The following is a 15712-nucleotide window of genomic DNA, read 5'->3' as shown; positions in this document are numbered from 1 at the left end:
TTCTTGTGTCTTGATTTTGACCCAGGTGTCATCTACATATCTGTACCAATGGCTGGGTACTCTCCCTTTAAAAGAGCCAAGAGCCTTCCTTTCCACTTCTTCCATGTAAAGATTGGCTACAATAGGTGACACAGGGGAGCCCATGGCACAGCCGTGTTTGTGTCTGTAGAAGCCTTCGTTGTATTTGAAGTATGTTGTGGTAAGGCAGAGGTCTAACAGTGTGCAGATCTGATCGGGTGTGAAGTTGGTCCTGTCTTCCAAGGAGCTGTCTTCTTGTAGTCGTTTTCTGACAGTCTCCACTGCTTCTGTGGTGGGTATGCAAGTGAAGAGAGAGACTACGTCAAAGGACACCATGGTTTCATCTGGATCCAGGGTAAGTTTCTGGACCTTGTCGGTGAAGTCGGTGGAGTTCTTGATGTGGTGTGGGGTGTTCCCCACGAGAGGTGCAAGGATGGTAGCAAGGTGTTTTGCAATGTTGTAAGTAGCTGAGTTTATGCTACTGACTATGGGGCTGAGTGGGACCCCTTCCTTGTGGATCTTAGGAAGTCCATAAATGCAGGGTATGGCATCCCCTGGATAAAGGCGGTGATATGTGAGGCGGTCAATGATTTTGTCCTTTTCAAGGTCTTGAAGGCAAGTACAAACAGTACTTCAGCAGTACTTTGGTACGTCCTTGGACGACTTTTACCTGTGAGGAGGTACTTCTCACTGTTTGTGTCTGTGCTGGCGGAAATCAATCAATAGTCGATTGATTTTCTTTATAATAACTGTAAAGCTTCATAAACTGAAACCTGTGTCTATGTTCATCTGATCAGGAATCAATCATTAAATCAGAAGCAGAGGCAGTCGTGTGGTTTCACAGGTTTTATTGATTATATAGAGGATTAGATAATTGATTGGAACAGGAAATCAGTTCTTTGGCAGCACAAAGTTTGTGGTAAAATAAAAACAAGCAAAACAGAAATGCTACACCTGAAAGCAAGAAACTGATCAATAAGTCTGATCAGATCTGCTGAGGAGGTTTACACTCTGGTCACAAATACTTCTGTATGGTTAATAAGTAGGAAAGGGCAAGTTATTGAAAAGCTGAGTCCCTCAGAGAGGAAAAAAATATAGATCGAATAAGAAAACATTAGATAAAAATTCATGTTTAGTAAATCAACACAGCAACTGAAACAGGCAGGAACGTCAGGAGAACCTCAGCAGAATGTAAAGAAAACATCAGGGGAACTTTAGGAGAACATATCAGTGGAATGTAGAGTAATGTCAGAGGAACCTTTCAGGGAATATTTGGAATATCTTTGGGAGAGCTTAAGAAGGCACTGGGGAATGTTTAACTTTAAGTGAAGCAAGTTCCAAATGTAAAAATCTTGTAGAAAAGCTTCAGTGGAACCAACAGTTGATCTTAAGAAACTTAATGGAAAATTTAGTTGAACATCAGAGCAGTCAAAGATGAGAATTCTCTGGAGAACCAGACTGAATCTTTTGGGACAAAAAGAGTCTAAGAAAATCAAAACCAACCAGTTTAACCAAATAACAACTCAACATAAACATCAGAGGAACATTTTAGACAACACGTGGTTAGAACTGGGATTGTTACCGGAATACTACAGGATCCTTGGAGATCATGCTGGGAATGTCAGTAGAACCTTGACAGAATGCTTTGGGGATCCTCAAGGGGTCATTAGGGTACTGCCAGGTTAACAATATCTAGGGATCTCCTGGGAACCTTAGCGGAACACTGGTATAATGTTCTAATAACCTGAAGGATCAGATTAGGTGAACACTTGTAGAACATTTTGTCAATCTTCTAGGGGTCTGTTTAGCACCATATTAACCTTGTGTTCCCTGAGATCTGGATGATTGACAGGTGAGGGTTTAGAACATCACTGGGTTCCACTGGGTGAATGTTTTATGTTTCGGATCAGGCCAATCATCACAGTTACATCGGTCAGCTGCTTAAAAAGGACGCATATCAGTAATAAAAGAAGGAACGTAAAAATCATCCTGTTCCTGCAGAAACCCCATATCTCCAGGTTCTAGCTTTAGGTTTCAGATCAGTGGAGTAACTAAAGTTCTCGACGTCATGCATACTTCAACCTAAAACACTAAGGAACGTAACAGATATGTGGTTTACAGGATCACATGTAACACTGGACTGGACTGTTTGTGGGGGTTTATCAATACTCAGAAATATATATAAAACAAACCTGAGCTCCGAACTTTAAAGGAACATTTCAACATTTTCGGGTCTGTAAATATGAAACTACAGCAAACAGCTACTTAGACTAGCTTAGCATAAAGACCAGGAACATGGAGAAACCCCGGAGGGCTCGGAGAGGAAGCTTTTTATTGAGGGAACTTTGGAAATGTTGGAGGATGCCTGCGGTTCTTAAACTATACTGTAAACCCAGAGGAACTTTAATATGACCTTTGGAGAATCTTTAAGGAATTAACTGCGGAACTGAAGGAGAACCTAGGAAGAACCTCTGTGAAAGGAAAACCTAAAAAGAACCCAGGCACACAAATGTTAATTTAAGAAGATGAGGACTTTCTGATTGATCATAGCTCAGGTTTGTTTTGTCTCTTATGAAACTCCATTACCAGAGGAGTGTTTAGGATTCATTCACCTTCTCCTCCTCTCCTTTCTCCTCCTGAGAGAGGGTGGAGGATAGAGCATACTCCTCTCCAACTCCCTCCGAAACCACCGACACATCAGCCTCCACCACAACTGATGTCTGCTGCTCTTTCACCACCTCCTTCTCCTCTTCCTTCTCCTCTTCTTTCTCTTGTTCCTTCGCCCCCTCTTTCTCTTCCTCCTCCTGCTGCTGCTCGGTTGGGGCCAGCTGGGCATGAACTTCTGTGAAGGAGACCTCCTGCTCAGTGCTGCCCAGAGGGGAGAGCTGGATCTCAGCCTCAGTAATAAGTGTCTCCCCAGTTGGAGCGGAGGCCTCTGGAAGCTGAGATTCAGAGTTGCTGCGAGGCTGTAAACACAAAATCAGAGATATGAAATCCAGAGAAACCCAAGGGGAACCTCAGTGGAACACCCGGACATTGTTCAGAAGACTTTGGTGGAACATTCCATGTGGACTGGGTAACTTTAGGGTAACGTTGTGAGGGGAACATACTGGGACCTAATGGGTACATTGGTGGTGTCTCTGGAAAATGGTAAGAGGAACCTTAGAGAACCCTGATGTTTTTGTGTAATAATAAAGAACTCTGTACCTTCCTCATGTGGAAGCTCAAAGGTGAAACCTTCAGGCTGGCGGTCTTTTGCTTGATCTTCTCTCTTTGTTCTGCAGAAACGATCTTCGTTCCGATCTTCGTCATCTTCTTCTCAATGTTCTGCCTGGAGAACGCCTTCTTTAGGCTGTCCACCTGTAGAGAAGAACACAATTACCTGTCTGTGTGACTATTCTCACCTGTCTCACCGTCTTTATTTCTCACCTTCTTCAGGCTGGATCGTTTCAGTTTCTCAGCTCTGGACTTCTCCATGTTCTCCAAATCTTGAGGCCACGACTCCTCGTCTTCTACCTCTGCCTCCAGCCCAACGTCCTCATCAGATGATAGGTCGATAGTCTGGAGCCCGCCCTCCTGGGAACGGTTGCCATCCACGCTGCCCGGCTCTACTTCCTCGCCTTCCTCCAAAATCTCATCTCGAGGGTACGGAGGAGGATCCTTCACAAAAACAGTGGAGGGGATCTCGTTCTCCTCCTAAAGTGGAACACAGGAGAGCATGAGGAGGCTGTCTGGTGATCTGTGGAGGAACCAGAGACCTCTCCTCTGACACCAGGGGGATCTTGGTGGAAGGAGAACTTAAAGGTTTTGATAAACCAGGAAAAAAGCAATTGTGCCCAGTGAGATCTCTTTTTTTGTTTCACCTCTAGTGGAACCACAGAGACCAGAACCAGAACCAACAAGAACCTGAAGAACCCCAGCAATGAGTGTGTGCAGTGCTGTCCACGTAAACACAACAGGGGAGGGCTTACAGAAGAGCCACACACAGTAACACACTCTGACTCACACACACATGTTAAAACTCATGAGGAATGTTGGGTATTTAGGGAGGATGGGAGTGTTTACTGTCAGTGAGAGAAGACAGTACTGACTTTAAGTATACTGACTGTAGTACTAACTGTAGTATTGACTACAGCTGAGTCCTGCTCACACCTCATAAGTACACACTGATACTGCAGTACTACAGCTTTACTGCACACCGCGTCAGCTGATATCAGCCCCGAGGACAAGGTCTGGAAATAAAAACTGACCTCATGACTCTGCTGACTGTCACTGTGATAACCAGATCACATGACCACTGTCCATTTTTCCAGTTCAGTTCCCGCAGCAGCCAGTGGCCAAATAAGGCGACCGCCTGAGAGCCAGCTGGACCCTAACAGACCTCCTTTGTTCATAACTACAACTCCCAGCATGCCTCAGAGCTCCTGGTCCAGGTGTCACTCACAAATGATGCTGGGGTGGGAGGAGCTTTGTAGCAGGTTGCACTCACCTGCATTCATGCAAAAAAGCCACAGCAGAAAACAGGAAATCCTGGATATTCCTGAAGAGGCTCAGACCAGCTGATGGAGTGCCTGACCTCTGACCTTTGACCCACCTGTACAGGGGTATCACTAACCTGGAAGATGAGGACTTTGAAGTTGTTCCTGTTGATCAGGTGGGCATGGTTGGCCTCCAGCTTCTTCACCTGCATGCCCTGACGCTCCATCTTATCACGAATCTGCATCAATGCACAGGTGAGAGGGTTAGGGACAGGTGTTCTGTAAATCAGTGCTGTGTACTGACACATGTGTGCCGCATACTTGTGCTGGGTTCACTGACCTCTTTCATAGTGACAGACAGCTTGCGACTTTTGTCCAGCAGTTTGCTGACCGTGTTCGAGGTGAAACTTTGACTTTTGGACAGTTTGGTCATGTCAGCCTGGATCCCCTTGACCACGCCCTCCATCTCCACCTGGTGCACCTGAGATGCAACCAGCCAATAACCTCGGTTCAATAGTTCATCGGTAACAAAATCTGAGAGGATCCCAGAGATTACACATTTGAATTCTGGACATTATGGACGTACACATGGTGTGCTTTATTTGCTGTACATTACCTGCTGCTTAGCACTGCTATAACTGATTTTTACTTTTTTATTTCATCCTTGTTCTTTTCTTTTTCACTGTATATGCCGCTCTCTGCACTCTGAATCCCCCCGTAGGGATAAATAAAGTGACTGAAAATTCAGGAAACATGTCCCAAGCATTGCTACTGATCCGGAAAAACAAACCCAGGCTGTAGTGCGAGCCTGCGGCCTAATCTGCAGTCTGTAGTAAACGTCTGTCAGTGACAAACACGACAGGAATCCACAGTTACACCAGAGCTCAACATGTGGCAGGCAGCAGCTGCCTCACGTTGGTGTGAGAGCCAGAAAGCGAGCGGTCACAGAGAGAGGAGAATAAAGGTGTTACAGGGAAATCAGGGAGTTTTTTGACTGGAGTTTGGTCTGGACTGTGGCTGAACATAGCTGTCTTTGATCCTGGAAACACCAGCACACTCTCCTGTTTATATTCCAGGATAAACTGGACTAATGTTGAACTTTGACTTAAATCTGCAGTGTTTTTTGACTGGAGTTTGGTGAGAGCTTCAGGACCCTGTGTCAGAGCCAGAGCCCCCAGGTGTGACCTCACCTCCATCTTGTGCTGGTTCTCCTGCACAGCGTCCAGCATGTTGACCAGCTTATCCAGCAGCGTGAGGACTGTGATGGCGTTGACGGGACCCTGACTCATCTTCTCCGGGTCCAGTCCCGCCATGAGAGAAGAGGGCGAGGCCGGGTCCTCTTCCTGCTGGTTCTCGGGGTCTACCTGGTCCTGGTCCATGTTCTGAGAGGGGACAAGCAGGTCCTGAGACTGGTGGGTTTCCGTGGTTACCATGATGGCAGCGTCAAAGCAGAAACTCCAAAATGTCCAAAACGTCCCTGCTGCAGGAAAAGTGCGGAGCTGCTTCCTGAATGCTTGCTCTCAGTGTGTGTGTGTGTGTGTGTGTGTGTGTGTGTGTGTGTGTGTGTCCTGCGCTCTGATTGGCTGTCTCTGAGGAAAATTTTTCCGTCCAACTTTCCAACAGTGGAAGCATCCACACCTTTAACTGCTTCACTGCCACAGCCTGACACAGACTCAGAAAACCTTCACACAGAGATGGACTTTTAATGTGGAAGGTTCACGTTAGTGTGTCACTTCTTGTCAGGTGTTGTCAGGTGTCTGCTCCTGTCAGAAAGCATTCAAACGTTCACAAACTGACCTGAGCGACACGTTCGTGAAGCTGAAGGGTTAACTCTGCAGCCTCGGGGTCTGCCACACCCACAGGGGAGGGGGCTGTTGCTGTGACAACAGGGCATGAAGGGCTGTTTGTGTTTGGAGACAGAGAGAGAGGGAGGGAGGGAGTCTGTGTCTCTCACTCATGTTTTTAAGGTGAAGTCATCTGGAAGGAAACACTCCCTCTCTCTCCATGTCAGTCTGTGTGAAGCTCTCTCGCTCACCGCTCACGTCAGACAGGTTCTGTTCGTCGCTCTAACGTCGTTTTCATAAAGTTTAATTCACCTTTATTTATACTCTGCAGAGTCACAATAGTCAATTCAATGATACTGGGAGGAAAGCCCCTGCAGTATCAGAGAGGAAACCCTGACAGCCAGACAGCACCTGGCAACGGTGGAGAGGAAGAACTCCCTTTTAACAGGAAGTAACCGTCTGCCATGTGCTGTGGTCACAGCAGTTTAAGATCATCACAGGTGTACCCTCAGAACCCTCCCCAGTCCACAGATGGTCTTTACTTCCTGTCCAGGACCTGCAGAGTCCTCACCTGGCCAGGTAGGCCTGCTGTCATGTGACTGCTCAGGCAATATGGAGGAAACATGTTTCCTAAAGAAACACAGATAAACGCACTAAACATGATGGAGGCGCTCAAATGAATATAATGAATGTAACGTTGTTTGTATGTGTAACCAGCGCCACCTGGAGGAGGAGCTTTGGAAACGTTGTGGGTGCGTGAGGTCAGTGCTCTCCTGTGATGATGGTTATTTTAAACAGTTTAATGAAATGTTTTTATGGTGTAACATTTTCACTGATAATCTTGCCTCTGTTGTCCTTTTATGTTCTTTTGATTCAAACATAATTTTGTCTTGGTGAGTCCGTTCAGCCATGATGGACGAAAGGTTAAGTACGAATGATTGGGAGGAAGTCTTGTAGGGCGGACTCACCTCTTTGTTGTTTCCTTTGTTTGTTTGAGCCACTTCCCTTTACAAACCCTGGTTACAGGTCACACACAGTGCTGATTCCCAGACCCGAAATGTTTGTGGCCCACAGTTGATGATTTACAGTGCAGGGCTATGTGCCTGCACCTTTGGTTTGATATGTGCAGCTGGGACTTAGTAAAATGTGTCTGTCTGCGAATGAACGATGGAATAAATGAATTAATCTCTTCTGGGCATTTTGTTCAACGTCTCAGTGCTCAGTCACATATGTGACGTTATGATGTTGTTTCTATGTCATTGTGGTTCTGTAGCTGATCTAATCGATTATTTCTGTTCTAAACTCAGTTTTAATTTCACTAAAAACCAGTTTGTCTCTAATCAAAGACATTACTGAGCTACAGTAACGATGTTCACACGTACGGAGTTTCACTCAGACTGTCTTTAATATTCACACAAACCAACCTGAAACCACCTGTTGGTACTGGTGCTGTAATCACTTGATGATGATGATGCCATACTTGTGTACTGGATGTACCTGAAATATTAAATCTAATAATTACAAAGAAGAACCGCTCTCCTGTGTGTTGTGGTCACAACCACACGGAGCTGGGCAGTTTGATCTGCCTAGTGCTGTCATCACAGGTGACATGAAGCCTGGTCAGAGCTGGAGAACCACAGAGGAAGAACTCGGAGTTCAGCTCACAAAGAGAGGAAACAGGAAGACGCTGAGTGTGTTAGAGAGAGGAAACATCTGATTATCTGACGTCAGCTCATTAAAACACATTCACTGTGTCACCATGATAATGCAGGGAGGAGTGTCAGCTGTTATTAAAGTCAGTGTTTGTAGTCCATCAGTGAGGAAGAGGAGGGTGAAGGAGGAAGGAGAGAGCACAGCTTCCTTTGACCGAGAAGGGTCTGGCTGGAGCCACTGTGGAGCACCATATTGTGACCTCCACAGTAACCGGATACACGTGACCTCCACAGTAGCTGGAAACACGTAACCTGCATGAATACAGTGGAAACCTTGCAAGTGGATCGTAAAGGTTGGGACAGACTCTTTCATATGTACATATGCCGTTAGTGATTTCATAATTCTAGGAATCATCTAATTTGCTTACACTGATCATGTTGGCACTCTGTTTGTGTTACAACAACGGTCATTTTTAGATTTTGTTTTTTTTATCGTGCTTCATGGCAGAGAAACACACAGATATGTCTGTTTACTGGCCCTGGTTAAAGTAAGAGAGCTGGGTTAAGGGCTTCTGTGGGCGACAAGACAAAAAATACACATTTTGCATTAAAATATGATTTTTTGTTGGCATCAGAGATGGAAAGTAACGAAGTACAAATACTTCATTACTTAAGTAGAATTTTCTGGTATCTGTACTTTACCGCTGTACTTTTTTGTGCCTACTTTATACTTCTACTTCTTACATTTTAGCATGAGTACTGTAGTTTTCGGGTCATAAGCCGCTACTTTTTTCCCACACTATGAACACTGCGGCTTATACTGACGTGCGGCTAATGCATATTTTTTGTCATGCAGCCAAAAACATTTTGCCTGGTAACAGTAGACCAATTAAAATGATAAGTAGTGTATATATACGGTATATATTTTTATCGGTTGTTAAGAGACATAATGTTGTTTGTGCACTGTTCTGGAAAAAAACCATAAGCAACGTATTTTGTGTGTTACCGATACGTACATATACTTAAATGTAGCCGTGTTACAGGTGCTGTTTGAGGGGAAAAAAAGCATTTGCAGTATGTATTTTTGTATGTTACCATAACGTTTATGTTACCTTACGGATTAAATTAAACGTTAAAAATCCTCACGTGTAATATTTCTGTGTAAATACCCATATGGAAAAGAAATAGAAAAAACTTATAAAAGATTTGCATCAGATGTGGCCTACTTCATATAGTGAATCATATAAGGCTTATATGATTTACTCATGAAAGTGGCCACTTTCTCATTACTTTCATATATTGTTTTAGTAAGTATCCAAAACATACAAGTTTCATTTATACAATTTTCAAGGGATCTTATATCTGTTTTCACTCTTGTATGCTTTTCATACAAGTTTCACACAAGACAGATACAAACTTTATAAGATTTATATATATCTTTTCCATATGGGTATCTCATATTACAGGTGAAACGCATACGGCTTGATAATCCGGTGCGGCCTGTACAAAATAGATTTTCTTTCTACAACTAGAGCATGCGGCTTTTAATCAGGTGCGCTCTGTAGTCCGGGATTTACGGTATATGTACTTTGTACTCCCTACATTTTCAAATCAGGGTTGTTACATATACCCCACCCCCGCGCTGCGGATGCAAAATTACTTTAAACTTTTGTACAGTACAAAAGCCTGTACTTCTTACTTCCACTTGAGTAAAAAGTTGAGTGAATACTTCTACTTTTAGTCGAGTATTTTTAAACAGAGGTATCTAAACTTTAGTAAGGATGTGTGTACTTTTGACACCTCTGGTAGGCATTTAGTGGTCAGTTTAAAACGTATTTGATTTTTACTTGTTATCGAACAAATTCACTTCACTACTTTTCACTATCAGTAACATCAGTGCACATTGTTCCATTTACTGCATATTGCACTTTATTCATGTCTTTCATTCCACCTGCATCAACATTGAAAGGTTTGTCACAAAACGATTTATATATTTATAAATACTAATATTCTCTATTCTATTCTGCTTTTTTAATTGCCCAGATTTTAGTTAGCCTTTGTTAAATTGCCTGTTATATGTCGATAGATACGTATGTTACAAATAAAAGTGTCTGGTAAATTGTTTTTTTTTTTTTTTAAAAACATTTTCTCCCCAAATCTCTTACATGCTAACTGTAACGTGTTATTTCTGCTAAAACCTTAACTTAAATGTGTATATGGTGTTTATCTGTTTTTCTCTCTGTTTTAGATGCACATATCAATTTGGAATTCTGCCTCAAAGCCAGAATTGCACCACGTGTTGCAGAAGACTCTTTCACTGCCCTCTGTGCCCCACTTTCAGCCCTACTGTCAGGTCAAAGATTGAGGAGCATATAAATGGACACATTAAAAAAGCTTTGCCTTTCAAAGGTATGTTGGTATTAAATATACCTCATAGTTAAAGTTATAAATATGCACTTCTTTTCAGCACTTCTGCAGTCTCTTTGTTGACTTACAAGTTGCTTTTCACATTGTACAGGGTGAGCCATTTATATGGATACACCGTAATAACATGGGAATGGTTGGTGATATTAAAGTCCTGTTTGTGGCACATTAGTATATGTGAGGGGGCAAACTCCTCAAGATGGGTGGTGACCATGGTGGCCATTTAGAAGTCGGCCATCTTGGATACAACTTTTGTTTTTTCAATAGGAAGAGGGCCATGTGACACATCAAACTTATTGGTAATGTCACAAGAAAAACAATGGTGTGCTTGGTTTCAACGTAACTTTATTCTTTCATGAGTTATTTACAAGTTTCTGACCACTTATAAAATGTGTTCAATGTGCTGCCCATTGTGTTGGATTGTCAATGCAACCCTCTTCTCCCACTCTTCACACACTGATAGCAACACCGCAGGAGAAATGCCAGCACAGGCATCCAGTATCCGTAGTTTCAGGTGCTGCACATCTCGTATCTTCACACCATAGACAATTGCCTTCAGATGACCCCAAAGATAAAAGTCTAAGGGGTCAGATCGGGAGACCTTGGGGGCCATTCAACTGGCCCACGACAACCAATCCACTTTCCAGGAAACTGTTCATCTAGGAATGCTCGGACCTGGCACCCATAATGTGGTGGTGCACCATCCTGCTGGAAAAACTCAGGGAACGTGCCAGCTTCAGTGCATAAAGAGGGAAACACATCATCATGTAGCAATTTCAAATATCCAGTGGCCTTGAGGTTTCCATTGATGAAGAATGGACCCACTATCGTTGTACCCCATATACCACACCAAACCATCACTTTTGTTTTTCCAACAGTCTTGGAGGGATGGAAAGTCCATGAAAATGAAATGCCCTCATTGTGATCTCAGTCTTCTTTAAAAAAAACTTCAAGGCTCACATGATGAGAAGGCATTCAAACAGATCAATAGATGTTTGCCTGGCCTGTCATCTGCACTGTGTTTGTGTACAGGGACTTCCTACTCTTTCTTTTTCAGTTTGCAGAGGACATGGAGCTCTTTTTAAAAGCATGTGCTGACAAGCAGGGACATTTAATGGACAGATGAAGGCACTGGCTGTTTGTTTTTTGTTTTTTTTATGTGTTGTTGGGGATTTTTTTTTTCAGTGTACAGAATTCCAATTAAAATTATTTCAAAATGTTGTTCGCTTGTTTCCATGACCATAATTTCAGTAAAAAATTGCAGTGTAAATGCACTAACCCTAACCCCTAACCCTTGTTTATACTTGTAACTTCAAAATAACAAGCTTACCGTTGATATTAACATTAATGTATTACCTCGTAACCAATAACATTTTTATACACTTTACACATCAACCCTCTGGGCTCTGTGCGGGCCTTATGTGGCCACTTCACTTCTTTTTTTTTTTCCGACCATTTCTGCTGTGTTGATGCAAATGGAATGAAACATAAAGAGTAAAAAACATAATTTAGATAAACTTTTTGGTTTTGATTAAAAAGAAATGGTGCTAATTTAAAGATTCAATTTGGTAAAAGTAGAAAAATGTTTTAATAAATATAAATTTTATAGCATTTTGTGAACATACACAAAAGGTGGCGATTTTTGGCAACGAGCAAGCTGAGAGAGAGTTTTATATTTTTTGCTCTCCGTGAACAAAAATAACAGTGCATAATAATCAATGTTGATGTTAATCAATCAGATGTCCTAGACTCTACTATTAATAATACAGTGATCCCTCGTTTATCGCAGGAGTTACGTTCTAAAAATAACCCGCGGTAGGTAAAATCTGCGAAGTAGCCAACTTTAATTTTTACAATTATTATTATTATAGATGTTTTAAGACTGTAAAGACCCTCGCTACATGCTTTATAGACTTTTCTCAGACAGGCATGAACATTTTCAAACTTTTCTCTGTTGTTTAAACTAGAGATGGCACGATACCACTTTTTTATGTCCGATACCGATACCGATATCATAAATTTGGATATCTGCCGATACCGATATGAATCCGATATAGTGTGTTTTTTAATCAATAAAACTGTTCTTTTAATATCTTGCTGCATTTTGTATAAGTTCATACTCAAGTTTAAATAAACAACAACACTAAAGCTATTCTGTTATACCTGTATGTAAAAAATACACTGCACCCAAAATATTTTATAGTTCAGCAACACTGATCAATCTAATAATAAAACGTAAACTTAAACCTACTCCATCCTCCCTATTCTGGTATTTTAAAGAGTATAGCAGAAATATTAAGCAACCTAACTAATAGGGTTGCAAACTCCCAGCAAAAAAAAATAGGGAACCCCCCCACCCTCCACCTCATGATGCTTAATCGATGTAATCAACTTTAATTTGATGCAGGGTGAAAAAAAATGCACAGAATTAAATTATTTTTCAAGACTAATTAAATAGATTCAACATCTTTCTTCTACAGAATTGCAGACTGCACAGATGGTATCTTCCCAAAGGAAAAAGTACTATAGCTTACTAGGGTATATTAGACTTAACAGTTACTATATACAGTAATGAACTTCTATACATTTTACATCAGATTAAAACTTTGGGTGTAAGATTCAGATAATTATTTATTAAAAGCTAGACATTTTAAATGAGAATAAGAAAGAAAAGTATGTCTTTGTGCCCCCTTTTCCCTGTTAATGCCCTATCGGCCCCCCTGGCTAAACTTTGCTAGATCCGCCCCTGCACAGTTACCAGCCGTCAGCTACGTAGAAAAGGATCTTGGTGTAGAAAGTAATATTAAATAAATTCTAACAACAGCTTATTAAGGTTAAACGTGCTGCTGTTGTTCAGCCGCTGGTTTCCTCTTTCTGGTGCAAAGTGGGCCAAAAACAAAGAAGAGAGACGGACTCGCGACAGAAAAGCCGATCAGCTGATCATTAAGCAGTTTCATGATTGAAGTAGCTGCAGGAAGGTGAGGGAGAGAGAGGCAGTCGCTCCATATATCGGTTGTTAAGCTTAACATGGGAACGCTTTACAAACATTCAGAGATGAACTTACACACTTGCTTTACTTCTCTCTGGGATAACTTCCTCGGAGATGAAATGCTGGTTTGGTAGCGAGGCTACAAATACACACAGCCGCTCTATCACGTGAGCACACTGCTCCGACGTGCTACGGTTATGAGCCGAGTTACGCCGTGTCGCAAGTTTTGTGAGGTGTTTTTTTTTTATATTTAATGTATCGGATTACATTTTTAATTTCTCACCGATATCCGATCCAGTAATTTACGTCAGTATCGGACCGATACCGATACGTAATATCGGATCGGTCCATCTCTAGTTGTGATCTGGAATTCTTTCACAGTTTTTTGCCGATAGCAATTCAGAGTTATTCTTTACCAGAGTAACCAGAGAGGATCATATATTTTTAAATATATAACTTTCTACAGGACTGAAAATAATATCTTTATGTAAAAGTCCGGAGCCTCTGGGGAGTATCCGAGTATTTATAACATTACACAAACCAAAGGTCTCCATCACAGTGTTCATGAAATGCTGGGTTTATCCATCTCCTGGGGCGGGCCTACAGAGGAGTGCTGAAGATTTCCCTGTGAGGGAGCTGCTGGTGGAGATGATGAGTCCTGCTTGATCAATGCGATGAGCTTCAGTCTTTCTGGTGTTTTTTAAATGATGCCTCTCTCAGTGGGTCAACAGCACCTCTGGCACAGGACAGCTGTGATGAAAGAAAGGGAAGAAGTTTCTCCAAACCTCTGGACCCAGGAAACCCAGCTCAGTTCTCATGGTCTCCCTCACTAGTTTCTCTCCAGGGTGAATGTAGCGGTTGATATAATATGGACTCTATTATTAAATGAAAAGAACAAATTAGACTACACTACTGAAATGTTCTGCTGATGTTTTTAAAGTTTCCATGTTACCAGGATGTAGAGGGCTCTGAAGATTTAAACCGTTTTAGATCCATTACACTCACAGTCTTATGTTAAAATCTCAAAGGACAGCATTATATTTTTGATATTAAAAGTAACTCTGGGCTTCTGTAGAGTGTGCAGATGATCTCATCACTGTCTAAAAATGGATAAAAAAAAAAACCTAAGAAGTGCTGAATCTTTCAATAATACAGACTATTAGAGTAACAGGTGTGTAGCATCGCTAACTTGCTAGCAACAAGCCTCCAACACAGCGCGTATGCTAGCAGCTAATCTAGCAAACGAATTAACAACAGAGTGATTTTAGAACTATAAGATGATAAGCTGTATGTCTTTGTTTTATAACAGTGACATGGTTGTATTTACCTTAATTAAACGAGTTGTCAGTCGCGGTAAAGCAGCAAAAAACTCGAGCCACCGGGCTACATAAAAAGTGTAGAGGGACGTGTTTGCGGTCACGTCCAGCGGGTGTGTGGGCGGGAGCGTTACACAGTCGCTCCACCTCAAGTCACTACTGCACAGACTCTTGCTCCAAAAATGCAAGATGGCGGCCTCCACAAGCGGGATATTTTGGCTTCATTTTTGCACAATGGGAGGAGGCGCTGTCGTGTTGTCTATGTTTTCTACAGTCATTGGGTAAACCGCGTTATAGCCAGGGACCACTGTACAATAATTTCCAGTAGCACTGCTGATATATGAAATGGTGAGTTTTGAGGTTGTCTTCAAACAAGTGCATTGTACCAGAAAAAGGTGTTTGAAGGATTAAAAATGTAAAAAGTAATGAATATTTTATATTTATGAAAAAACCTTTATATAGAAAAAGTAGCAAAAAAAACCATAAAACATCAACACTTTTGGCCACGAACAAGCTGAAGGGATAGTGATTTTTTGAACAAACCCAGTGTTTAAAAAAACACTTAGAACCATGTTTATTTCTCATCAGCATCAATAGTAACAAAAACGCAATTTAGTTTTCGCTGTCAAAGTCGATTTAACTGCAGTCACGTGTTTCCGGCTACTGTGGAGGTCGCATTATGGCGCTCCCCAGTGGCTGCAGCCAGACCATTGACTGTAGAAAACATGGAGGACGCGACTCCGCCTCCTACCATTGTGCAAAAATGATACCTGTCACTACCCGATCTGTACCGGAAACCCGATCGGTACCCCGCATGCGCGAAAGGTGTCTACTTCCGGTCGAAGCGTTTTACGATAGTTACGGGTCAGAGTATCTGTTAAGATGTTAAGAATAATAAGTATATCTTCAAATGTTTGCAATAATGAAGCATTTCAGTACAATGTAGACAAAAACGAAAAATAAAAAGATAGTTACGGATCAGGACTCCCCGATCCTTACTGCGCATGTGCACAGTCCGACCGTACAAATCGGGTCTACCCGATCCGTACCG

General features: G+C 42.1%; 1 protein-coding gene and 1 long non-coding RNA gene across 3 annotated transcripts; one reads left to right on the top strand and one right to left on the bottom strand.

Moving 5' to 3' along the window:
• Nucleotides 1–849: 849 nt before the first annotated feature.
• Nucleotides 850–6033, bottom strand: cavin2b (caveolae associated protein 2b). Its single transcript, XM_031735662.2, has 6 exons — nucleotides 5687–6033; nucleotides 4837–4977; nucleotides 4634–4735; nucleotides 3448–3714; nucleotides 3226–3378; nucleotides 850–2984 (listed from the first exon to the last, which is right to left on the bottom strand). The coding sequence occupies exons 1-6, from the start codon at nucleotides 5927–5929 to the stop codon at nucleotides 2616–2618; spliced, it is 1275 nt and encodes a 424-aa protein (XP_031591522.1). The 5' UTR covers nucleotides 5930–6033; the 3' UTR covers nucleotides 850–2615.
• Nucleotides 6034–6171: 138 nt separating this feature from the next.
• LOC116317019 lies at nucleotides 6172–10341 on the top strand. Of its 2 annotated transcripts, XR_005608392.1 has the most exons (3): nucleotides 6172–6859; nucleotides 6998–8285; nucleotides 10181–10341. It is a non-coding gene; the product is annotated as an uncharacterized LOC116317019 (long non-coding RNA). The 2 variants fall into 2 exon arrangements; XR_004199216.2 differs by having other exon boundaries at nucleotides 6172–8285.
• The last annotated feature ends 5371 nt before the right edge of the window (nucleotides 10342–15712 follow it).

This window comes from Oreochromis aureus, linkage group 15, assembly GCF_013358895.1.
Source record: "Oreochromis aureus strain Israel breed Guangdong linkage group 15, ZZ_aureus, whole genome shotgun sequence".
NCBI lineage: Eukaryota > Metazoa > Chordata > Actinopteri > Cichliformes > Cichlidae > Oreochromis > Oreochromis aureus.
The sequence above is the reverse complement of the archived record's forward strand: the minus strand, read 5'-3'. Positions and strand labels throughout refer to the sequence as shown.